Source organism: Scyliorhinus torazame, chromosome 5 (assembly GCF_047496885.1).
Source record: "Scyliorhinus torazame isolate Kashiwa2021f chromosome 5, sScyTor2.1, whole genome shotgun sequence".
In the NCBI taxonomy this organism is placed as follows: domain Eukaryota; kingdom Metazoa; phylum Chordata; class Chondrichthyes; order Carcharhiniformes; family Scyliorhinidae; genus Scyliorhinus; species Scyliorhinus torazame.
Genome location: NC_092711.1, coordinates 180,200,081 through 180,226,451, shown reverse-complemented (window position 1 = coordinate 180,226,451; position 26,371 = coordinate 180,200,081). Strand labels below are relative to the sequence as shown.

Sequence of the window (26,371 nt, the reverse complement as noted above, 5' to 3'; positions counted from 1 at the left end):
TGTATCACAAATAATTCACTCTTCCCCATGTTTAGCCTATACCCCGAGAAATCCCCGAACCCCCTCAAAATTCGCATAACCTCTATCATTCCCCCCGCTGGGTCCGACACGTATAACAATAGGTCATCCGCATATAACGAGACTCGGTGTTCTTCTCCCCCTCTAATCACCCCTCTCCATTTCCTGGAGTCTCTCAACGCCATGGCCAGAGGTTCAATTGCCAACGCGAACAACAATGGAGACAGCGGGCATCCCTGTCTTGTTCCCCTATATAGTCGGAAATACTCCGATCTATGTCGACCTGTAACTACGCTTGCCGTTGGAGCCCCATAAAGAAGTCTAACCCAGCTAATAAACCCGTTCCCAAACCCAAACCTCCTTAACACTTCCCATAAATACTCCCACTCCACCCTATCAAATGCCTTCTCTGCGTCCATTGCCGCCACTATCTCTGCCTCCCCCTCCACTGGGGGCATCATTATCACCCCTAATAGTCGTCGCACGTTAACATTCAGTTGTCTCCCTTTTACGAACCCTGTCTGGTCTTCGTGCACCACCCCCGGGACACAGTCCTCTATCCTCGATGCCAGTACCTTTGCCAACAATTTGGCGTCCACGTTCAACAATGAAATGGGTCTATAGGACCCGCACTGCAACGGATCTTTATCCCTCTTCAAAATTAACGATATCGTCGCCTCCGACATCGTCGGGGGTAGAGTCCCCCCTTTCCTGGCCTCATTGAACGTCCTCACCATCAACGGGGCCAACAAGTCCACATATTTTCTGTAATACTCCACCGGGAACCCGTCTGGTCTTGGGGCCTTCCCTGCTTGCATGCTTCCCAGTCCCTTAATAACCTCGTCCACCCCAATCGGTGCCCCCAGGCCTACCACCCCCCGCCCCTCCACTTTCGGGAACCTCAATTGGTCCAAGAACTGCCGCATCCCCTCCTCTCCCTCTGGGGGTTGAGACCTATACAGTTCCTCATAGAAGGTCTTGAACACCTCATTTATCTTTCCTGCCCTTCGCACCGTGTCTCCCCTTTCGTCTCTAATTCCTCCTATCTCCCTCGCTGCTGCCCTCTTTCGCAATTGATGAGCCAACAGGCGACTCGCCTTTTCCCCATATTCATACCTCCTCCCCTGTGCCTTCCTCCACAGTACCTCCGCCTTTCTGGTGGTCAGAAGGTCAAATTCCGTCTGGAGTCGTCTCCTCTCCCTGTACAATTCCTCCTCCGGGGTCTCTGCAAATTCCCTATCCACCCTTAAAATCTCCCCCAGTAATCTTTCCCTTTCCTTGGCCTCTGTTTTCCTTTTGTGGACTCCAATGGAGATCAGCTCTCCTCTGACCACCGCTTTTAGTGCTTCCCATACCACTCCCACAGGGACCTCGCCGTCGTCATTGACCTTCAGATATCTCTCAATACACCCCCGCACTCTTGCACACACTCCCTCATCCGCCATCAGTCCCACATCTAATCGCCAGAGTGTTCTCTGCTCCCTTTCCTCTCCTAATTCCAGGTCCACCCAATGTGGGGCATGATCCGAAACCGCTATAGCTGAGTACTCAGCTTCTTCCACCCTAGAGATCAACGACCTTCCCAAAACAAAAAAATCTATCCGGGAGTACACTTTATGGACATGGGAGAAGAAGGAAAACTCCCTAGCCCTAGGTCTAAGAAATCGCCATGGATCCACTCCCCCCATTTGGTCCATAAACCCCTTAAGTACCTTGGCCGCTGCCGGCCTTCTTCCGGTCCTTGAGCTGGATCTATCTAGCCCCGGGTCCAGCACTGTATTAAAGTCCCCTCCTAAAATCAAGTTTCCTACCTCCAGGTCTGGTATACGCCCCAGCATCCGTCTCATAAATCCCGCATCGTCCCAGTTTGGGGCATACACGTTAACCAACACGACCTCCATTCCCTCCAGCCTGCCACTCACCATTACATATCTACCTCCGCTATCTGCTACGATGTTCTTTGCTTCAAATGCGACCTGTTTCCCCACCAAAATGGCCACCCCTCTATTCTTTGCGTCCAGTCCTGAGTGGAACACCTGTCCCACCCATCCTTTCCTTAGCCTAACTTGGTCCGCCACCTTTAGGTGCGTCTCTTGGAGCATAACCACGTCTGCCCTTAGTCCTTTCAAATGCGCGAGCACTCTGGCCCTTTTTATCGGTCCGTTCAGGCCTCTCACGTTCCACGTGATCAGCCTCACTAGGGGGCTACCTGCCGCCCTCCCGTGTCGACTAGCCATTACCTTCTCTAGGCCAGTCCCATATCCCGCCTCCGCGCTCCCGCTTGCTCCCCCAGCGTCGCACACCATCCCCGCCCACCCACTCTTTAGCCATTTCCTTTTGGATTTCCGCAGCAGCAACCCAGTTGTCCCCCCCCCCCCTCCCTCCCCCTCTCCCCGCTAGATCTCTTTCTAGCATGATTGCTCCCCCCATATTACTTCCGTAAGTCAGCTGACTTCAACTGACCCCGGCTACTCCTGCTCACTCCTCGACCCCCCCCATGTGGGGAACTCCCATCCGCCTTGCGCCTGTCTTCCCGCCTTATTCTTTCTGGTGTGGGAACATCCTTTACCTGACCCGCCTCTTATGGCGCAGCTCCCTTTCCCCTCCCCCTCCCCTTCCCCATTCTCCAACTATGTCCCGTCTTTCCCCCCTCACCGGCGCCCACATTTCCCCAATGTCTCCCCCCTTCCCTGTTTACTTCTCAATTAACTTCCACCGTAACATTAACAATAACATTTCCTGCAGCATCAGTCCCTCAGTTCCGATCCAATTTCTCTTCTTTGATGAAGGTCCACGCTTCCTCCGCCGTCTCGAAATAATGGTGTCTCTCCTGATACGTGACCCATAGTCTTGCCGGCTGCAGCATCCCGAACTTCACCTTCCTTTTATGCAACACCTCTTTGGCTCGGTTGAAGCTCGCCCTCCTTCTCGCCACCTCCGCACTCCAATCCTGGTATACCCGTACCACTGCATTCTCCCATCTGCTACTCCACACCTTTTTAGCCCATCTCAGGACCTCTTCACTATCCTTAAGGCGGTAAAATCGCACGATTATTGCCCTGGGTGGTTCTCCCGCTTTTGGTCTTCTCGCCGGAATCCGATTTGCCCACTCCACCTCCAAGGGGCCCGTAGGGGCCTCAGCACCCATCAGTGAGCTCAGCATCGTACTTGCGTACGCTCCACAGTCCACTCCTTCCACACCCTCAGGGAGACCCAGTATCCGAAGGTTCTTCCTTCGCGCTCCATTTTCTAGGGCTTCGATCCTTTCAGTACACTTTTTATGAAGTGCCTCGTGCGTCTGTGTCTTAACCGCCAGGCCCAGGATCTCGTCCTCAATATCTGTCACCTTCTGCTCCACCACACGGAGCTCTGTCTCCTGGGTCTTTAATGTCTCCTTGAGCCCCTCAATTGCCTGTAGCAACGGGGTCAGCACCTCCCTCTTCAGCAGCTCCACGCACCGTCTCACAATTTCATGCTCAGGCCCCCATGTCGCCTGCGCTTTCTCCGCCGCCATCTTGTACTTCTCTCTTTCTGACCCTTTGGTCGACGATTCCTCGCGCTGCAGCCGCCGCCGCCGGTTTTTTCCTCCTTCGTTTGGGGGGGACTCCCTTCTCACACGCCCCACACCGGGTTGCGTCGTCGAAAAATTCCCCGTTGGGGCTCTTAAAAGAGCCCGAAGGTCCGTCGGAGCTGGAGCCGCCGAAGCGTGCGGCTAGCTAGGCATCACCGCAACCGGAAGTCCCTTCAGTGGCCTTGATGAGATCTTTTCACAGTTGTTCCCTCTGCTGCTAGAATTCACTTTTGATACAGGCCCTCAGGTCAGCTTGCAGCTTTAAGCTTGCCCTTCCCCCGCCTGCATGCTGGAAGAGGCCCTGTTTATCCTGCAGTTGCAGCCAAATCTTTTACTGTTTCTGCGTGTGTCTGGCAACCAAGAGACATAGCCATCCTGGGGGACACTGTCGGGGGAATATTGCAGCCTTCTTCCCACACCGGGAAATGTCAAACAAATGCCGTGGGGGCCCTGTAAAAGAGCCCAAATGTCCGTTCCAAACAGGAGCTGCCGAATATGCGACCTAGCTCTGCATAGCCGCACCCGGAAGTCTCCGCGAGATAGGCACTCCTGACTATCGACCTGTACCAGCTTTGAATCCCGCAGGCTCAGAACCCATACGAAAGGCCATTCGTTTCCCTGACCTGGTGGGCCATTTCCAAAGTTAAGTATTGGCCTGTTAGTTGTAGGAAGTAGCTTAGAGGTAGAATTAATGTATAAGTATTAATTGCTGTATATAATAAATGAGCATTGATTTAACTCTTACTCAGCGGTGTGTTGGATTATTAATCATTACTCGGACTTGAACCACGTGACGGTATCAGAAAGATACCTGGCGACTCAAGAGCAAAGGTGACAGAATAAGAGCAATTAAACTAAGGCTAAAACGAGCAACAAGGGCGAGACCTCCCCGTTTTGGTTGTTTGTCGTATACTCAGCTATGGCCTGTGATATCCTCTCACTGAAAGCCATGTCAATCAGTCGGGCAGTGTTCACCCTCCACGTGGAGCATTGGGCGCTGCCCGTCTCCAACCTCACATCCATATAATGTGGAGCGTGGCGGAGATTACGATTGCAGAGTATTCCGCTTTGGCCAGCCTTGGAAGCAACGATTTCCCCACCACAAAGAAGTCGATCCTAGGGTATACGTTGTGCACTGGGGGAGAGGAAGGAGAACTCTTTCTCCCCTGAGTGGGTGAACCTCCAAGAGTCCACTGCCCCCATCTGCTCCATCAAACGACTAAGTTCTTTTGCCATGTTCGAGGTCTTCTCTGTTTTGGGTTTGACCTGTCCGCGTGTCTCTTGGAGGAAAACCATGTTGGCTTCATGTTTCTTAGGTGGGTGGAGACTTTGGATTTTCACTGGGCCGTTGAGTCCCCTCATGTTCCAGGTGACTATCCTGATGGGGGGGGGGGGTTTGTTCGCCTGCTCCTGTGGGATTAACCATACTTACCTGGTGTACGCGTCCCTGCACTCTGGGGTTTCCCTTTGTTAGGGGGCCGTCCAAGATGGCCGCTGTCACCGCTCTCCCATGCGGGCGGGTTCCTGCGGGGCCACCAACAGTGTGTACACCATGTGGATAGGCCCCTGCACTCTGGGATCTCCCTTCGCCCAGAGACCTTACTAGATGGTTTCTTGCAGTACGTCTTTGCTCCGGGCCCCTGATTACGGCCCTGTGTAGTCACATTGCCGCTTTCGCTCTGGTCCTATTTTAACCCCTTTCCCTATGTCCTCTCCCTTCCCAGATCCCCCACCCCTTATCCTCCCTTCCCCAGCTCCTTTCTCCCTTTGCTCCCCCATCCCCGCTGTGTGCCCCCCCCCCCCCCCGCCCCCCCCCCCCCGCCCGCCTGGCGCTGTCCCTACTGGTGATAACAACCCTGAATTCTGTGTTTCCTCAATAATTGATAAGCAAGTACTGCGATGCCCTAAATTTCAGATCCTGCTTTTCCATGTTGAGTGCATTGCAGTCATGGGAAGGGACTTAGCAGTTGATATTGATGAGGAGACATGGGGTAACATATGAAACTATGCGGTAAAATTTCGGTTTGCAATAAAATGAAGATCCAGTTTAAGATACTTCACATTACGTCCAATCTTAGACACCGGTTTGATCATACTATACCCCCCAATATGTCTGGTAGTCGAGGGTGACTATATATATTGTCTATGGACCTGTGTCAAGGTCCAATCCTATAAGTCATGTGTTCAGCGAACTGGAGAGGACCTTTGATAGAACCGTCGAGTCTAACCCTGTATTCCTGATCCTGGATCTCCAAGTTGGGAGAATCACTGATTCTAATGAAAAAAGGCAATATAATATCCTGACCATTGCTGCTCGTAAAAATATCCTCTGCTCCTGGATTAGCGACAACTTCCCCTCTGTCCAAAACTGGCTTAGGCAGATTATGGAATGCATCCTTATGGAATTTTTAACATCTGTACTCCATTCTAAGTCTGATGTATTCTGTAAAGTATGAACCCCTTGTCTCAAAAACACCGGCTTCAATTTGGCTGACTTGCTCCTCCTGGGCTTTCCATGAGCGAATTCAATTCAACTTATTCATTTTAATTCGACTATGTTGTTAGTCTGTTTTTCAATACTTTGGGGTCTGCAACCTGCATTCTTATCCTCCTGCTTTTATATAATCTTACCCTCTTTCCCCTCTCACCTTGTTAACTGGTTCACTGGTTGTTCAATTGATCCGACGTTTCATCTAGGTGCCCTGGTCCCTCAAATATTCTGTTCCAAATTAATTCTGCAATGTGTTGTTGTATTTATGCGGCAATATCTCTTGTTCCGCTCTGTACCCATTTCCCACCAGTTTTTCTGTTACTCTGTTGCGTTCATTGTCAAAAAAATTGTATAAAATACCCTAATGAAAATATATTTGACAAAACTCTGTCCAACTCATCTGTGCATATATTCATTGACCCCCCCCCCCCGCCCCCCCCCCCCCCCCCCCCGGGCCTCTACTGGCCCCTGTCGATCGAATTCCAGAGACTGAGGGCTGGATTCTCCGATCCTGTGGCTATGGCCGCAGAATCTGTCTGGTCTTACGACTAGAAAGTCGGCGGCGCCCCCACACCGATCTTCCGTCCGGTGTGGTGCTAGCAGCCAGGCAGCGTAAAGCCCCTGGCCTTACCTGCGGATAAGGCCGGAGAATGGCCAGGTCCGTGGCCGCACATGCGCACGGCGGCGGCCGGGCCATGCAACATGGCACCATCTGCAGTGAACCCGGCCTGCCAAAGAATTGCCGCCCTGTGACCAGCCTCGCCACCCCCGGACCACCCTCCGCCAGTTTCCCCAGCCCCTGACGAAGCCCCCTGCCAGTTGAATGCCCCCCCCCCCCCAACTGTGGCGGCGCTGAACTCAGTCCGCAGCCGCCACACAAGGTCCCCGAACGGTGTGAGCACCCATGTCCCATGGCGTCGGGGACTCGGCCCAGGGAGGCGGAACATCGGAGGAGGGCCTCAGGTGACGTCCTGAGGCTGTCCATACGGTGTGCGGCGTACTCCCCAAGTACGCCTTTTTAAAGGGGGTGGAGCATCGCAAACCCGGCACTGCCCCCGATTCCGGCGTAAACATGGATTCTCCGGCCGATCGCCGAATACGATTTCACTGTCGCCGATCGGAGAATCCCGTCCAGACAACCCTCTGAGGGAAGAGATGACTGGAAATATAGCTACAACATAATGTTACACAACTGGAAATAATAATAAATGTATTTATTACAGAACCATCAATAATATATCTAATCTGCACCATTTAACACTGAACATTTCTCTGATATTAATTTACTGTCCCCTTAAATGTCAGCCATCTCCTGGGGAAACCAGCCCTTTAATTGTGAACATTAGGAAAGAGACCATCCTTTTAGCCAGACAAATAAATGTGTCAAGCTGAGGGAACAAAGGATGTTTTGAGAGAGAGAGAGACCTGGGCCAAGCTTTGCAGAGTCTGCACCCTCCCTGGATTCACTTCCTTTCTCTTCAGTTGCTGCAAGTGACCAATTGAAGGTGAGAATGAGAAAAGAAATGGAAAGGGGGAGAACAGAAAGTGTTTTACTGACAGATGTTCGGCACAGGAGGACGTTTCAGTCTGTGTGAAGTTCAATCTTCATTCACACCAAGCCCGCGCTCTGATTGGATGGAGGTGAAGAGTCCTTCCGGTTCTCTCCGTTTCCCATTGGTCAGCACCTCAGCAGGAAGGTCATGGAGAGGGCGCTCCCCTGCACGTGTGCAGTCAGCCGGAGCCGTCAGCCGGTTGCCTGGAAACCTTGTCTCCAGGAGGTTTTGGGCGAACAACGGGTGGGGCGGGGCTCCCGGGTCCGCGCGCCGGGTCTGCGAACCCGGTGACGTAACCTCGGAGCAGAGTGATTCCTATTGGCTGATCCAGGCAGACTTCCACTGTGATGTCACAATGCGGAAGTTGGACTAAAACTTCTTCCTGTCTGCAACATTCTAGCCTTCAGCTGAAGGGAAAGGAAGTGAATCCAGGGAGGGTGCAGACTCTGGAAAGCTTGGCCCAGGTCTCCCTCTCTTAAAAACATTGACATCCTTTGCTCCCTCAGCTTGACACATTTAGTTGTGAAATTCTGACAAAGTCACTCAATTCATTTGGGACCTGAATATCATCGGCCTTTGAATCCAGAAAGAGAAATGTTTGCCCGACCTGTGGGCTTGAGAAGATTTTAAACATCAGTGTGACTGGAAAAGCACTGAGACACACACACCCGAGTGAGAGTGTTCAAGAGCACTGACTGTGGAAAGAGCTTTAACCAGTTTCACAGCCTGAAAAAACATTACATCATTAACAGTGGGGAGAGATTGTACTCTGTGTGGATGAGACTTCAACTGATGGTCTGACCCGGAGAGACACAAAGAGACCCAAAGCATGGAGAAACCGTGGAAATGTGGGGACTGTGGGAAGGGATACAGAGCCCCATCTGTGCTGGAGATTCATCGACGCATTCACACTGGGGAGAGGCCATACATCTGCTCTGTGTGTGGGAAGGGATTCACTTGGTTACAGCACCTGCAGACACACCAGCGAGTTCACACCAGGGAGAGGCCATTCACCTGCTCTCTGTGTGGGAACGGATTCACTCAGTTATCCAATCTGCAGTCACACCAACGTGTTCACACCGGGGAGAGGCCATTCACCTGCTCTCTGTGTGGGAACGGATTCACTCAGTTATCCAATCTGCAGTCACACCAGCGAGTTCACACCGGGGAGAGGCCGTTCACCTGCTCTGTGTGTGGGAAGAGATTCAGTGATTCATCCACCCTGCAGGTACACAAGCGAGTTCACATTGGGGAGAAGCCGTTCATCTGCTCTCAGTGTGGGAAGAGATTCAGTGGTTCATCTACCCTGCAGTCACACCAGCGAGTTCACACTGGGGAGAAGCCGTTCATCTGCTCTCAGTGTGAGAAGAGATTCAGTGATTCATCCACCCTGCAGAAACACGTGCGAATTCACACCGGGGAGAAGCCGTTCATCTGCTCTATGTGTGGGAAGGGATTCACTCAGTTATCCAACCTGCAGGCACACCAGCGAGTTCACACTGGGGAGAGGCCGTTCACCTGCTCTCAGTGTGGGAAGGGATTCACTCGGTTCGACAAGCTGCAGACACACCAGCGAGTTCACACTGGGGAGAAGCCGTTCACCTGCTCTGAGTGTGGGAAAGGATTCAGTGATTCATCCACCCTGCAGAGACACCAGCGAATTCACACTGGGGAGAGACCATTCATCTGCTCTGTGTGTGGAAAGGGATTCACTCAATTATCCCACCTGCAGAGACATCAGCGGGTTCACACCGGGGAGAGGCCTGACCTCGATGTGGGAAGGGATTCAGTGATCAATCCACCCTGCGGAAACACCAGCAAATTCACACTGGGGGGAAGCTATTCATTTACTCTGATTAGGGGAGGCATTCAGTGATCCATTCCACCTGCAGAAATACCAGCGGGTTTGTACTGAGGAAAAGTGATGCATCTTTTCTCAATGTGGGAACTGATGTTGTGTTTCATAACAACAAGTTCACAAGTGATTGCAGGAGTTTGGATTCTGAATTCTGCCTCCGTGTACCTGAACAGGCGCCAGAATGTGGCGACTGGGGACTTTTCACAGTAACTTCATTGAGGTGTTAATGTAAACCTACTTGCGACAATAAAGATTTTTAATATTGTTTCTGCTCACAATTCCATCCAGGACTCTATTTCGTTCATTCTGTCAGTTGGTCAATAGGGAGGGTCGGAGGGTTTCTTTCTGCTGGATTGTCCAGTCTCACAACTTTGCTTCCAGTGGGCTAATGCTCATTGAGCCTTGTTGCAAATACTTGTTTTCAAATTTCACAAGGATCTCAAAATGAAAGTGTTTGGAATTTAAAAGACATTTAGTTTCTGTTTGGAACACCCCAATGCATGCCACATTGTCATGAAGATGGGCTATGGTGGTTACATGGTTCCTTTGTTTATCTGGGTGTTTCTCACAGAAGGAAACTGTTGAGGTATGAGGGGCAAGTTGTCTGAGGTGGACTGGGAACTTACAATAAAAGGTATGACGATAGGCAATCACTAGCAGTTAAGGAATTATTACACATTAGCATAAAATATAGATTATTTTAAGGAACAAAAATCCATCAGGAAAAGTGAGGAAACGGTAGCTATCAATTGTAATATGGACAAGGACCTGGATTTTAGGCACAATGAAATTGGACACTTTGGCGGTGGAGATGGGGCTGATGAAGGACCACCAGAAGAGGCTGCATGAGAAAGTGGAGGATTTGGAGAACACGTCACGCAGGCAGAACCTGAGGATTGTTGGCCTTACGGAGGGCAGCGAGGGATCGGACGCTGGGGCATATGTGGCGCGTATGTTCGATAAGCTGCTGGGGGAAGGTGCGTATGCTCAACCCTTGGACTTGGACAGAGTGCTGATGAGGAAGCCGCTGAGGAATGAGCCGCCGAGGGCGATGGTGGTACGAATGCACCGGTTCCTGGACAAGGGACAGATCTTGAGGTGGGCCAGGCAGACGAGCTGCGTATATACCAGGATGTGGGTGCGGAACTGGCCAAAAGAAGGTCGAGCCTCAACAAGGTGAAATCGGTCCTCTTTCAGAAGGGGGTGAAGTTCGGCACGTTGTAACCAGCACTTTTGTGGGTCAATTATGAGTGCAAGGAACTTTATTTCGGATCGCCAGATGAGGCGATGAACTTTGTTCAGGACAGGGGACTGGCAGACGATGGAGGACACTGAACTTGGGAGCGAGTTGTTGTGTTCTTGATATGCTGCTAAATTTAGAACATCGAACATACAGTGCAGAAGGAGGCCATTCGGCCCATCAAGTTGCACCGACCCACTTAAGCCCTCACTTCCACCCTAGCCCCATAACCCAATAACCCCTCCTAACCTTTTTTTGGTCACCACGGGCAATTTTATCATGGCCAATCCAGCTAACCTGCACGTCTTTGGACTGTGGGAGGAAACCGGAGCACTCGGAGGAAACCCACGCACACACGGGGAGGACGTGCAGACTCTGCACAGACAGTGGCCCAGCGGGGAATCGAACCTGGGACCCTGGCGCTGTGAAGCCACAGTGCTATCCACTTGTGCTACCGTGCTTTTCTCTTTGGGTATTGTACGTATTGTTTTGCACTAAGGTTGGGGCTGTTGTTATGTTTTGTTTGCGGGTTAGCTTTGTTCTTAATGGGGGATGGTGGGCGTGTGGAATTTTCTTCTTTGTGTTTGTTGGGAATTGTGATGTTTTGTTTATGTATGTTCGTGCGGGGGATCAGTGGGGGGTAGGATGCTTGGCGCCATGGGCGGGGGCTACCAGGCTAGCTGGGCGGGCTAGCTCATGGAAGCGCAGTGGAGGGTGAGCAGATGATCAGGTTGTTGAGGGGGTTTGGGATTGTTATTTTATTATGGGGGGGGGTATTAATCTGCTGACAGGGGAGGGACTGGCGCTTGGAGACAAATTGGACGTCGATCACGGTGGGCGCCCAACGACGGGCCTGAGGAGGTGCGGGACGTGGGCTGGAGGCTGGCCTAAGAAGGGTTATGGTTGATTTGTGGTGGGGGAGGGTGGCAGCCTCCCGACTTTGGGGGGGGGGGGGGGGGCAGCCTCCCGACCAGGCTGATCACATAGAACGTGAGAGGGTTGAATGGGACGATCAAGAGGGCTCGTGCGTTCGCGCATTTGAGGAGTTTGAAGGCGGTCGTGGCAATGCTACAGGAGACACACCTGAGGGTAGTGGATCAGACATCGCTGAGGAAGGGGTGGATTTCATTCGGGGCTAGAATCTAAAAATGGGGGGTAGCGATCTTGATCAATAAGCGGATGTCATTTAAGGTAGGGAGTATAGTGGCGGGGGGGGGGGGGTGGGTGGGGGGGGGGGGGGGGGGTAGGTATGTCATGGTGAGTGGGAAGTTGGAGGGGATGCCGATGGTATTAGTGAATATCTATGCACCAAACTGGGATGATGCGGAGTTTGTGAGGCGGGTATTAGGGAAGATTCCGGATCTGGACTCGCGTAGGCTGATCATGGTGGGGGGGGGGACTTCAATACGGTCATTGATCCAAGGTTGGATCGGTCGAGTTCAAGGACAGGGAAGGTGCTGGCCGCAGCGAAGGAACTAAAGGGGCTTATGGATCAGATGGGAGGGGTGGATCCGTGGAGGTTCGGATGACAAGAGCGTAGAGTTTTCTTTTTTCTCCCATGCACACAAAGTGTACTCCCGGATTGATCATTTCGTTTTGAACAGGGCTTTGCTGGCGGGGGTGGTGGATGTCGAGTATTCGGCGATTGTTGTGTCGGATCATGCCCCACTCTGTGTGGATTAACACTGGATATTGGATGTAGGACTGTTGGCGGATGAGGGGGTGTGCGGGTGGGTGAGGGAGACCATCCAGAATTATTTGGAGATAAATAACACAGGGAAGGTTTTGCAGCAACGGTGTGGGAGGCACTGAAGGCAGGAGTTGGGGGGGAGCTGATTTCGATACGGGCTCATAGGGAGACGTTGGAGCGGGCAGAGATGGATAGGTTGGTTAGGGAGATCCTCCAGGTGGATATAAGGTACTCGGAAGCCCCGGAGGCTGGGTTGTTGAAGGAGCGGCAGAAGCTGCAGAGGGAGTTTGGTCTGATATCCACAGGGAAGGCGGTGGGGCAGTTGAGGAAGGCGAGGGGGGCAGTATATGAGTATGGAGAAAAGGCCAGCAGAATGCTAGCACACCAGCTCAGGAAAAGGGAGATAGGAAGAGTGAAGGACAGAGGGGGGAGCACGATTTTGGACCTAGCGGGGGTGAACGGGGTGTTCAAGGAATTTTATAGTCGGCTGTATTTGTTGGAGGCCCCAGCTGGCGTGGAGGGGATGAAACAATTCTTGGAGGGTTTGGAGTTTCCGAAGGTGGAGGAAGGGTTGGTGGAGGGGCTGGGAGCCCCGATTGGGATTATGGAAGTAGTAGAGGGATTGGAGGCCATGCAGTCGGGCGAGGCCCCGGGACCCGACGGATACCCAGTGGAATTTTATAATAAGTTTCTTGGGGTGATGGGTTCGCTGCTGGTGAGGGCATTTAACGAGGCAAGGGAGCGAGGTGTTCTTCCCCCATCAATGTCACAGTCTTTGCTCTCATTGATCCTGAAGCGGGAGAAGGACCCAGAGCAATGTGGGTCATACAGACCAATCTTACTGAACATTGATGCCAAATTGCTGCCCAAGATTTTGGCCTCGCGATTAGAGGATTGTGTTCCGGAGCTGGTAGGGGAAGACCAGACGGGATTTGTTAAAGGAAGGCAGCTAACGGCCAGCGTTAGAAGGCTCTTGAATGCCATCATGGTGCCCTCCGGGGGGAGGAAGGTGGAGGTGGTGGTCGCTATGGACGCAGGGAAGGCCTTTGACTGGGTGGAGTGGAATTATTTGTGGGAGGTCCTGGGCTGTTTGGGCAGGGCTTTATAGACTGGGTCCAGTTGCTGTACCAGGCGCCAGTGGCGAGTGTGCGGACAAACCGGATGAGCTCGGAATATTTCAGACTGTGCCAAGGGATGAGGCAGGGATGTCCAATCTCCCCGCTGTCATTTGCCTTGGCCCCCCTTGGGGGGGGGGGGGGGGGGGGGGGGGGGGGCGGTGGGGGTGGAGCACAGGGTCTCGTTATATGCAGACGACTTGCTCCGTTATATTTCTGACCCGTTAGGGGGGATAGGTGAGATTATGCGAATCTTAGGGGAATTTGGCCGGTTCTCGGGGTACAAATTGAAGATGGGTAAAAGTGAGGTCTTTTTGATCCAAGCCAGGGGGCAGGAGAGGAGACTGGGGGAGTTGCCGTTTAAAGTGGCGGGAGGGAGTTTTCGTTACTTGGGTATTCAGGTGGCACGGGGATGGGAGCAGTTACATAAATTGAATTTGACCTGGTTAGTTGAGCAAATGAAGGACTTTCGGAGGTGGGACATGCTCCCGTTGTCACTGGCGAGGAGGGTACAGACCGTAAAGGTGACAGTTCTCCCGAGATTTTTGTTTGTTTTCGAGTGACTCCCTATTTTTATACCAAAGGCCATTTTTCAGCGGGTTAATGCTTCGATCTCTAGGTTTGTGTGGGCAGGTAAAACCCATCGAATGAGGAAACTGCTGTTGGAGCGGAGCCAAGGGGGGTCGGGGGTGGGGGGGTTGGCCCTGCCAAACCTTAGGAATTAATACTGGGCGGCAAATATATAGCCATGATCAGGAAGTGGGTGGTGGAGGAGGGGTCGGTGTGGGAGCGGGTGGAGGCGGCATCATGTAGGGGCACAAGTTTAGGAGCACTGGTAAAGGCACCTCTGCCGTTCTCCCCTGCCGGTTACTCCACAAACCCAGTGGCAGTGGCAGCTCTGAGAGTTTGGGAGCAGTGGCGGAAGCATACAGGAGTGGAGGGAGCGTCGGTGTGGGCTCCAATTTGTGGCAACCACTGGTTTGTCCCGAGGAGACTGGATGGAGGGTTTCGGAGGTGACAGAGAGCAGGGATTGAGAGGCTGGGGGAATCTGTTTATCAATGGGAGCTTTCCTGGTTTGTTGGATTTGGAGGAGGAGTTTGAACTGCCGGGAGGGAATGGGTTTCGATATCTGCAGGTGAGGTACTTTGTTCGAAGGCAGGTTTCGCCCTTTCCACTTCTACCGCCCCAGGGGGTACAGGGTAAGGTGGTTTCTGGAATGGGGGTGGGGAGGGGAAGGTCTCGGAAATTTATAAAGAGCTTATGGAGTGGGAGGGAACCCAGAGCGGGGAGGTGAAGCGTAAATGGGAGACTGAGTTGGGAAAGGAGTTGGAGGCGGATCTGTGGGAGGATGCTCTGAGCAGAGTCAACACGTCCTCATCATGTGCCAGGCTTAGCCCGATGCAATTCAAGGTAGTTCACCGGGCACACGTGACTGTGGCTTGGATGAGCAGGTTTTTTGGGGTGGAGGACAAGCGAATAACACTGTGGCTTCACAGCGCCAGGGTCCCAGGTTCGATTCCCCGCTGGGTCACTGTCTGTGCGGAGTCTGTACGTTCTCCCCGTGTCTGCGTGGGTTTCCTCCGGGTGCTCCGGTTTCTTCCCACAGTCCAAAGATGTGCAGGTTAGGTGGATTGGCCGTAATAAATTGCCCTTAGTGTCCAAAAAGGTTCGGAGGGGTTATTGGGATAGGGTGGAAGTGAGGACTTAAGTGGGTCAGAGCAGACTCGATGGGCCAAATGGCCTCCTTCTGCACTGTATGTTCTATGTTCTAGAATTAAAGTGTGTGAGATGTGCAGGAGGGCCTGCAAATCATGTCCACATGTTTTGGGCATGTCCGAAGCTTAGGGGATTCTGGCATGTCCGAGGTGCTAAAAACGAAGGTGGCGCCGAGTCCAGAGGTGGCGATTTTTGGAGTTTCGGAAGACCCGCGAGTCCAGGGGGCAGGAGAGGCCGACGTTTTGGCCTTTGCCTCCTTGGTAGCCCGGAGACAGATCCTGTTATCCTGGAGGGACTTGGAGCCCCCAAAATCAGGGGTTTGGGTTAGCTGGGTTTCTGAGGCTTGAGAAAATTAAGTTCGCCCTGAGAGGATCAACGTTACGGTTCGTCCGGAGGTGACAGCCGTTTATCGACTTCTTCGGGGAAAACTAAACTGTCAGCAGATACAATAAGGGGGGGGGCGGGGTTAGGGAACTTGGGGGGTAGGGGGAGATAGTTTAGTTTAGGCGGCATCAGCGAGAGGAGGTGGGAGATGGAGGGACTTGGGAATTGTGTGTATAAGCTATGTTGGCGGGGTATGGTTGTTGCTTGAGGGGGTGTTACATACTGAATTATGTTTACATTTGTATTTGTATCTTTTGTAGTTATAAAACCATAAATGCCTTGATAAAATGTTTGTTTAAAAAAAAACTGGTCAAAGTGTCTGAAGTTTTACAGACAACGATTGGCGCCCCGTGGTGGGATTTGATAAGAAGTAACCTAGTTGTTCCGAAGCCGAACCTTGTATTCTCCAATACTCCGTCTGAGCCTGAATTAAGGGGGCAAATGACCCATGTGAAGGCCAGTCTTTAGTGAGTGAAGGACAGGACAAGTTTCTGATCAGTAAATTAGACCACAAACCAGGTGTCTGTAACATGAGGTGAATAAACTACGTATTTAGACCTAGGATAGTCAAAGGAGTGGGGTAAACTCTGTGGGAGGGAATTTAGTGTGAACCGGAACCCCATCCCGACCAATTCCCACACACCAGTGCCGAACCGGAGAGGGAGAGAATTAGACATGGCCAGCCGCGCTGAATGAGAGGAAACCCTCAGAAGCTATCTGAATGAGAAATGGCTCAATTGGGTCGAGTGGGGCAGCATTCCAATATCGATCTGGGATCTGAAGAATCTGCTAAGCACTGTGCTACCGTGCCGCCCTTCAACCCGAGTGGAACATGTCCTGGGCTCCGACCTCATGTGAAAATGCAATCTTTTGTTCGATCCCGCTAACTGCTGTGTGTGGTTAATGGCACCAACACATGAAATCCCGGATTGAGGTAGCCTCACAGGGAAAAATGTGGACAGAATTTCCACCATTGGGGAATTATGGATCGAACCCACCGAGATGACCAACAACCCAGGAGAACAGGGAATATTGGAAAATACACGCGGGCATTCGCGAACCACAAACAGCACGGGTAGCACACGTGGCTAACACTGTGGCTTCACAGCTCCAGGGTCCCAGGTTCGATTCCCCGCTGGGTCACTGTCTGTGCGGAGTCTGCACGTCCTCCCCGTGTCTGCGTGGGTTTCCTCCGGGTGCTCCGGTTTCCTCCCACGGTCCAAAGACGTGCAGGTTAGGTGGATTGGCCATGCTAAATTGCCCTTCGTGTCCAAAATTGCCCTTAGTGTTGGGTGGGGTTACTGGGTTGTGGGGATAGGGTGGAGGTGTGGACCTTGGGTAGAGTGCTCTTTCCAAGAGCCGGTGCAGACTCGATGGGCCGAATGGCCTCCTTCTGCACTGTAAATTCTATGATCATCTATGATATGATTTCACGGTGCTGGACCTCAGCAATGGCTTCTAGTCCCTTTACACTGCCAATGTCAGTCTAAGTTTGCCTTCACATTCCAGAGGCAACAATACACTTAGACGTGTCTGCTGTAAGGCTTCCACATCTCCCCCTCCATATTTCAGCAGTGACTCGCAAAGTGGCTGGAAGGGTTTTGAAAACCCAAATGTTTGGTTCAGCATGTGGACGATCTCCTCCACCAGACCGAAACCAGGGGGGAACATCTTAAACTGCTAAAGGAACTGCTGAACCTCCTCACTACATCAGGCCTGAACGTAAACCCAAGAAACAGAGATTATGAGATCACAAGTCTCCGACTTGGGGACTGTAGTGACTGAGGGGAAGCACGAGGTAGAAATAAACGAATCGAGCCGGTAACATGCCTTTCCCTTACCACAGGACGTGAGCTCGTGGTGCTCCTTTCTGGGCTTGGCGGGGCACTGCTGAACCCACATCGATGTTTCGTCCCAAAGCCGCCCCCTTTCAGACCTTTTAAAAGAGAATGCCCCACGGGAATGGATCGAGCACCGCGCACAGGCTGTCTCGGAGCTGAAACAGGCCCGAGCACAGACCCCAACGCTACAAGTACCCGACCCAGACCTCCCCTTCGCACGGGAAGAAGCGTCCACGGACAGCACACTTGCAGATGTACTTCTGCAGGAGTGCCATGGGAGACTTGGATCAGTGGCCTCTGCCTCACTACTCACCCCAGTCAAACAGGGTTCTCAGTGTGCGAAATGCACCTTTCAGCAGTTTTCTGGGTGGTACATTATATCTTGTATATCTTTGGGCAGCACGGTAGCATTGTGGATAGCACAATTGCTTCACAGCTCCAGGGTCCCAGGTTCGATTCCAGTCTTGGGTCACTGTCTGTGCGGAGTCTGCACGTTCTCCCAGTGTCTGCGTGGGTTTCCTCCGGGTGCTCCGGCTTCCTCCCACAGTCCAAAGATGTGCAGGTTAGGTGGGTTGGCCATGATAAATTGCCCTTAGTGTCCAAAATTGCCCTTAGTGTTGGGTGGGGTTACTGGGTTATGGGGATAGGGTGGAGGTGTTGACCTTGGGTAGGGTGCTCTTTCCAAGAGCCGGTGCAGACTCGATGGGCCGAATGGCCTCCTTCTGCACTGTATGATCTATGATAATCTTTGGTCTAAACCCATTAACCATCCTCATGGAGCACACCCCCAGACAGCTACTGTTGGCCGGCAAGATCAAAGACAGGACGGATGGTCAAAACCGTCCAACGCACTGGACCCTCATTCTCCAGGCCCGCAACACCGTGGGACAGTGTACCTGAGCCCCAGCCTTCCTCGTAGACAATTGGAGTGATGAAGGGCAACCTCGTTAGTGCCAGGTCACCGCAATAAATGACCCCAAAGGGCCATTCGTGCCAAAACAAAAGTGGGGAGGACCCAGGGAAAGAAATGATCAGGCTCTGAAAATATATGTATCCGGTTCCTCTGTGGTGGGAGATGGGAACAGGAAACCAGGGTGCGGCATTTATGTGGAAGACCAGGAAGGCCAGACCCTGAGGGAAATAGCCTTAAAACCTCCCACCTGTGAGGAGATTCGTCTCGGCAGATGGGAATTCTCTGCCAAAAGCACCCTTATTACAATTTATTTATCAAACCGCCCAAGGCCATGAGTACGGCATCATTAAAGTTTAGGCCCATCATTGGACCTCCCCAATTGGGTACATAAGGGTGGATGAATTGGCCAAGCAGGGTGTAGCACAATCAATCACTCATGAGACAAGATGAGATGAGATGAGAAGGAGTCGAGCGATGGCTTTATTGCGCAGACTTGTTCCCCAGCAGCACAGTTACAGAATGCCAGCAGGCGGCTGATCCAATCGGGACCCAGTGTCTATCCACCAATAGCCTCTCGGCATCACAGGGTACCTTAATACCCCTAATACATACCACCACACAGGGCGCCTGGGAGGGAGAACCATGGCAACCGCCCGTTACCGAACAAATTAACGCTGTGACCGCCAGCCAGACTAAGGTCGAAGATCTGTGAAGACTCACAGCAGCGACCAGGACCTGAGACAAATCCAGGAAGGGGCACACCCCACCCCCTTTGACAAATGGCAGGACTCAATCACTGTACAGGACGGGCTAGTCCTTAAAGACGGCCTGTATGTGGTCCTGACCAGGTACCAAAACCAAATCTTACACCAAAACACGATGTCCAGGGCCGCCAAGAGGCAGGAACCACAGGTGAATGCGTCAAGGGATTGTGCTGATGGCCAGACATAGACCGGGACGTACAACATTACATTGATAATCATATCGTCTGTGCACAAACCAATCCCAACAAACATGCTCACAAAGGAGAACTGAGACACTCCCGCCCTGTAGAAGGCCCCTGGACTAATTTACAAATTGATTACATTGGTCCCTTACCGCCCGGCCCGGGAGGTTACAAATACATCCTGGTCATTATAGACACCTTTCGGAAGGGGGTTGAAACCTTTCGCACCTGGACCAATATGGCCAAGGTCAGGGCTGATATCCTCGTGCAGCAAATCTTCACCAGTGGGGTCTCCCTCGCAGTTTAGATTCAGACCACTCACTTCACCGCTCAGGTGATGCAGCGGGTAATGAGGTTATTTGGAATACAACAAAAATTCCACATTGCGTATCATCCTCAATCCAGTGGGATAGTGGAGAGGATGAACCACACCTTCAGGGAAATGATCCGTAAGACCGTCTGTGGTATTATCAGGTATTGCAGTACCCGAGAGGCTGAAGACCATTGGGTAAACGTAGGAGTTTACCATTGGCTGTTTGGTATGTAGCTCCGCCCTGACAGGCAGGGTATAAGAACCGGTGCCGTCCCAGCAGCCCTCATTTTGTACCGAAGCTGCTGGGGAACAGTTCTAGTCCATTAAAGCCTTCAGTTATGTTACAACCTCGTCTTTAATTGTAATTCATCGTGCATCAATTTAATGAACTACACTTAAGCTGAAAGGATGGATCTCCGAATCAAGCCGGAGTGTCTGCAACTCAGCCCCCACGTGGAGAACACGGCGGCGATATTTAAGCACTGGCTGGCGTGCTTTAAAGGCTACCTCGAGACGGCCGGAGGCATCCCCTCAGGAGAACAGAAACTGCATCTCCTGCACGCAAGGGTAAGCCCTGGGATCTACACCCTCATCGAGGAGGCGGAGGACTTTGATGCTGCGATCGAACTGTTAAAAGGACATTATATCCGCCCTGTAAACCAGGTCTACACACGTCACCTGCTTGCAACTAGATGGCAAAGCCCCGGGGAATCGTTGGAGGAGTTCTACCGTGCGCTACTGGTGCTAGGCAGAAACTGTGGCTGCCCCCAAGTTTTGGGGAGAGAGCACACGGAACTCCTAATTTTTTTTTAATAAAGAAAAGAAAAAGAATCTTGGGACTGTTCTTTGTGGGTAATTTGAAGATTAATTTAAGGGTAACTGTTTTACTGTTTGTTGAATAAAGTTACGTGATTTATACACATACATTGTCCTTTGTTCGCCTCGTCATTAATGATACCTGGGCAAAACGTTTGATTGATAAACTGGTCGACGTGTCTGAGATTTCACAGACACGACAATAGTGTCAGCGGTGCCTTAGCGGGTGCCCTCTGACTCAGAATGTTCTGGGTTCAAGTCCCAATCCAAGGACCTGAGGACAAAGATCACATTCAACATTCCTCGTCCCAGCACTGAGGGAGTGCTGCACTGTCAGGGCATCCGTCTTTCATAAGGACACAAGAACCAGGAGCAGGAGTGGGCAATTCAGCCGTCAAGTCTGCTCCACCATTCAATAGGATCATGGCTGATCTCACCTCAGCCTCATCCCCACCTTCCTGCCCGCTCCACATAACCCTTCATCCTGTTACTAATTAAAAACTATGTATCTCTTCAAAATTGTTCAGTGTCCCAGCATCCACTGCACTCTGGGGTAAATGCTCCAGTAGAAGTTTGAAAAAATGAAATTTTGTCCATTGATTTTCTTTCCATTTGTGCCATTGGGGGCTTCCTTTTATTTATTTAGAAGTCTTACAACACCAGGTTAAAGTCCAACAGGTTTGTTTCGATGTCACGAGCTTTCAGAGCGCTGCTCCTTCCTCAGGTGAATGAAGAGGTATGTTCCAGAAACATATGTATAGACAAATTCAAAGATGCCAGACAATGCTGGCATTTATTAAGTTATTAAGCATTTATTAAGTTATCGATCTCTACAGAGATCGTAACAAGAGTCAGACACATTTGTGTAGTGGAGGAGGCCATTCTATCCATCGAGACCATGCTAAACCTACGTTGGCCAATCCGTTCAGTTCCATTCTCCCCTTCTAACCCCGTACCCCTGTACGTTCCCACGGCCACTATTTTGAAGACGAGAAGGGGAGTTATCCCCGGTGTCCTGGTCAATATTTATCCCTCAATCGACATCACTAAAAACACATCCTGCTCATTATCACATTGCTGTGTGTGGGATCTTGCGGTGTGTAAATTGGCCGCTGCGTTTTCTATGTTACAACAGTGGCTGCACTTCAAAAGTACTCCATTGATTGAAAGCACTTTGTGACGTCCTGTGGAAGGCACTACAGAAATACAAGTTTTTAAATTGAAGATTTATGTCATCCAATCTAGTTATCTGGAACGTAATTGATTTTAGCCACCCCCAACTTATTATTTCATAAATTCACTTTGGTTCGGACAAGACTTGAACCAATTAAGACAAAGGCAGAATTCTCTGGACAGTAAATTAAAAAAGAAGTTTATTAAATGAAAAAGGTTTACTGAACAACTTTAAGACATTGACTTTTACAACTTCATGCGGGTGATCAGTCTGTAGAAGCGTAACCCTCTCTGGCTCCTTCTTTGACAGTAATTCTTGTGGAATTCAGCCTCTGGAGTCTGGCTCCTTCTTTGACAGTAATTTCCTTGGAACTCGGCCTCGGGAGTCTTCAGTACTTGGCCAGCAAGGAAGACCTTCGTAACCTCTACTTTTACCCCAAAGTGACCGTTACCTCATGTCAGAGTTGGGCCTGTTGTAATATGACAATTGGTCAATTTGGTCACTGGATTAATTTAATTGGATCCCCACCTTCTCTCATTATCTCAGACAGGAATACAATAGAACTGTTTCATACTATCCCTTTATCTGATTCTATACAATCCCCTATTCAGGAGTTTCAAATGTTGAGGCTAATCAGAGCTTGAAGGTCTCTCTTGCCAGAACATTTATCCTCATTGCACATTCTTTACATACACAGCAATTGAGCTTTACATTTATACAGCAAATAAAACTCAGTCTTTCATTACAACTATTGATTCATTATTGATTCAATCATCTGTTACTAACTGGTAGCTAATTAATATGGTAATCTTTAATTGTTACATTTAGTTAATACAAGAGAGACTGATTATGGCAGACAACAGCTTCTTTCTTATTCTTAGCAGAATATGATGTCCTGTAGCTTATCAAAATTAGAAAATAATTTATTTTTTCAAACAATGTCTGCTCACTTTCAGTTTCTCGAAACATTTATGTTCTTGTACCATTATTTAAAATCACAACACAGCCGTGAAAACACAATTATATATTTTTACATAGATTCACTGATAACTTAATCAAGGTGAATTACTGAAATGAAATAAAAGCAAATTACTGAGGATGCTGGAATCTGAAACAAAAACAGAAACTACTGGACATCTCAGCAGGTCTGACAGCATTGGCGGTGAGAGAAGGGAGCAAACGTTTTGAGTCTGGATGACTATTTGTCAAATTACTGAAATAATCGTGAGTTTCAGGACTGGCTTTTGATATGAAGTCAATACAGAGCTAAGATAGAAAAGATACAGAATGGAAAATAGCTGCAGGAAGCCACATGTCAGAGGTTAAAAGGGCTTCCTTGACCTTGTTAAGTTAAACCATGAATACGCTCTGAAAGTAACTTAAACTTAAAACTAAATATGATGACAAGCGTACCTACAGCTTCCTATATTACAAGCGTTACTGTTCTTCAAATGTGCATTATTGGCTGTAAAACAGCTTTGGGAGTGCAGTGGTTGTGAGAGGTGCTAAAGAAATGCAATTCTGTTCTAATTGTCTGCAAACTGGGATATATTGTACTCGGTGTCCTCACCAAAAGCATTGATAAAGACTGAGTCTTAATTTTGCATATATGTCTTCAACACCATTTTAAATGAAAATGAAAATCGCTTATTGTCACAAGTAGGCTTCAAATGAAGTTACTGTGAAAAGCCCCTAGTCGCCACATTCCGGCGCCTGTTCAGGGAGGCTGTTACGGGAATTTTGAATACTCTGTGAAACTCTAGAACACAATATTCACAATTAGTTGGTACAAAACACAGTGAAGTGTTGTGATTTAATAATAATCTTTATTAGTGTCACAAGTAGGTTTACATTCACACTGCAATGAAGTTACTGTGAAAATCCCCTAGTCGCCACATTCCGGCGCCTGTTCGGGTACACTGAGGGAGAATTCAGAATGTCCAATTCACCTCGCAGCACATCTTTCGGGACTTGTGGGAGGAAACCGGAGAACCCGGAGGAAACCGACGCAGGCATGGGGAGAACGTGCAGACTCCGCACAGCCAGTGACCCAAGCCGGGAATCAAACCCGGGTCCCTGGCGCTGTGACGCAACAGTGCTAAGCACGATCCTACTGTGCTGCCCGTTTGATTTGGAATGAACTGTCTACATACGGGAGCTAATTGGACTGCACCTTCCAAAAGGGAATTTGATGCATTCTTCACCAGAAAACAAAATAGTCAGACAATGGGATTAAATGGGTAGTTTTACAAAATAAATGGGCCAAATGGACTTCTTCTGTGCTCTGGGAGCCTTGTGTACATGTAAAGCGAGAGGTGAGAATGGCCTTTAACCTACTTCCTACGAGGTCAGCAGAAGCAGAGAAGATGGAAGAATTTCACAAGAAAGTTGGATGGGCACTTGAGGGAAATAAACGGACAGGGATTCGGGGATATAACGCGGCAACGGGACTGACTGGTTTGCTCAGCAGAGAGCCGGCATGGACTCGATGGGCTGAATGGCCCCATTCCTTCCCCCTCCAGACTCGGTGCTCTCAGGAGAGGAATTTAAGCTCCCTTAGGTCCCTCATCCCCGGTGCCATTACTGTAAATCTCCTCCGCACCCTCTCTGAGAACTTCACATCTTTCCTAAAGTGTGGGGCCCACATATAGGGCTCCATTCTCGAGGGATAGAATTGAAAAGCAGGGAGGTTACGTTCAACTTGTTTAGAGCCAGGGTTAGACTACACTGGGAGCACCGTCAACATCTGTGATCTCCATTTAGGAAAAGGAAATAGGAGAAGGTGCAACAAAGATTCACAAGAACAATACCAGAACTGAGAGCATTTCACCCTCAGGAAAGGCTGGGGCTGCTTTTCTCTAGAAAAGAGAAGACTGAAGGGTGACCTGATGGAAATCTTTAAGATGATGAAGGGGTTCAATAATCCAATAGGGATTTCAATGAGAAACCTCTTTACCCAGCGAGTGGTGAGAATGTGGAACTCACTACCACAGCGAGTGGTTGAGGTGAACAGCATGAATACATTGAAGGGGAAGCTAGATACATACATGAGGGAGAAAGGAATAGAAGGAGATGCTGATGGGGGAGATGAAGGGGGTGGGTGGAGGCTCATGTGGAGCATCAATACTGACAGAGACCAATTGAGCCGACCGGCCTGGCCCTGTGCTGTAGACTCAATGGAACAGAGACAAATGTGTTTATTTTAGATCTACCTGTAGTGGGGGAAAAACACTATTTACTATCCAGGATAAAATAAATGTCCTTCATCAGCTTTTGTGCACCATTTCAGTGGAAATGTGCTCTCCCAGGCTCAAAGAGCATCAGCCCACTGGAAGCAAAGTCACGAGACCGGCCAGTCCAGCAGAAAGAAACCCTCCGATCCTCCCACTTCACCAAGTGTCAGAATGAACGTGGTTCAGTCCTGGATGTGATTAACAGCAGCAAAAACAGTAGAATCCAACCACTGTCATCACCTGTGAACACGTTGGTGTGTTTGCAGATGGGACGACTGAGTGAATGCCTTCCCACACTCAGAGCAGGTAAACGGCCTCTCCCCCGTGTGAACTCGCTGGTGTCTCATGACTGCTGTTGAATGATTGAAACGCTTTCCACACATGGAACAGCTGAATGGTTTCTCCCCTGTGTGAACTCGCCGATGTGTCAGTAGGTTGGACGCATCACTGAATCCCTTCCCACACTCAGAGCAGGTGAATGGCTTTTCCCCACTGTGAACTCGCTGGTGTGTCAGCAAGTGAAATAACCGAGTGAATGCTTTCCCACAAACAGTGCAAGAGAATGGTCTTTCTCCAGTGTGAACTCGCTGGTGTGTATGCAGGGTGGATGACTGAATAAATCCCTTCCCACACACAGAGCATGAAAATGGTTTCTCCCCAGTGTGAACTCGCTGGTGTGTCAGCAAGTGGGATGAATTACTGAATCCCTTCCCACACTGAGGGCAGGTGAACGGTCTCTCACCAGTGTGAATTCGCTGGTGTGTCAGCAAGTGGGACGAATTACTGAATCCCTTCCCACACTGAGAGCAGCTGAACGGCCTCTCCCCAGTGTGAACACGCTGGTGTGTCAGCAGGTGGGATGACTGCATGAATCCCTTCCCACACTCAGAGCAGATGAACGGTCTCTCCCCAGTGTGAACTCTCTGGTGTCTCTGCAGGATGGATACGTAACTGAATTCCTTCCCACACTCAGAACAGGTGAACGGCTTCTCCCCTGTCTGAATTCGCTGGTGTGTGCGCAGATGGGATAACTGACCAAATCCCTTCCCACACTTCAAGCAGGTGAATGGCCTCTCCCCAGTGTGACTGCGGCGATGGATTTCCAGCTTCGACGGGTAATTGAATCCCTTCCCACAATCCCCACATTTCCATGGTTTCTCCATGTTGAGGGTGTCCTTGTGACACTCCGTGTCCAATGATCAGTTGAGGCCTCAACCACTCACAGAACAGGTGTATGGTCTGTCCCCGCTGTGAATGGCGCAATGTTTTTTCTGCTGTGTTACTGGATAAAGCTCTTTCTCCAGTCAGTGCACTAGAACATTCGGTCTCTGTGCTTTTCCAGTCACACTGATGTTGAAATCTCTTGAAACAGACAGAACAGTTCTCCTTTCAGATTCGCAGTTGGATGATATTCACCTTAAAATCAATTGAGCAACTTTGTCAGATCTTGATGTGATGTTTGGTTTGAAATGTCTGTCTGCAAATCCTCTCCTAATAT

The 26,371-nt window shown here is 50.3% G+C and overlaps 1 protein-coding gene across 1 annotated transcript in view; it reads right to left on the bottom strand.

Annotated features, from left to right (window-relative positions):
• Positions 1–21,821: 21,821 nt before the first annotated feature.
• Positions 21,822–26,371, bottom strand: part of LOC140422543 (uncharacterized) — a 39,588-nt gene continuing 35,038 nt past the window's right edge. Inside the window, exons 3-5 of the mRNA XM_072507568.1 lie at positions 26,097–26,121; positions 25,114–26,030; positions 21,822–22,109 (exon numbers count right to left, since the gene is read on the bottom strand). Of these exons, the coding sequence (XP_072363669.1) occupies positions 22,088–22,109; positions 25,114–26,030; positions 26,097–26,121 (964 nt within the window). The 3' untranslated portion in view covers positions 21,822–22,087. The remainder of the gene's footprint in view (positions 22,110–25,113; positions 26,031–26,096; positions 26,122–26,371) is intronic.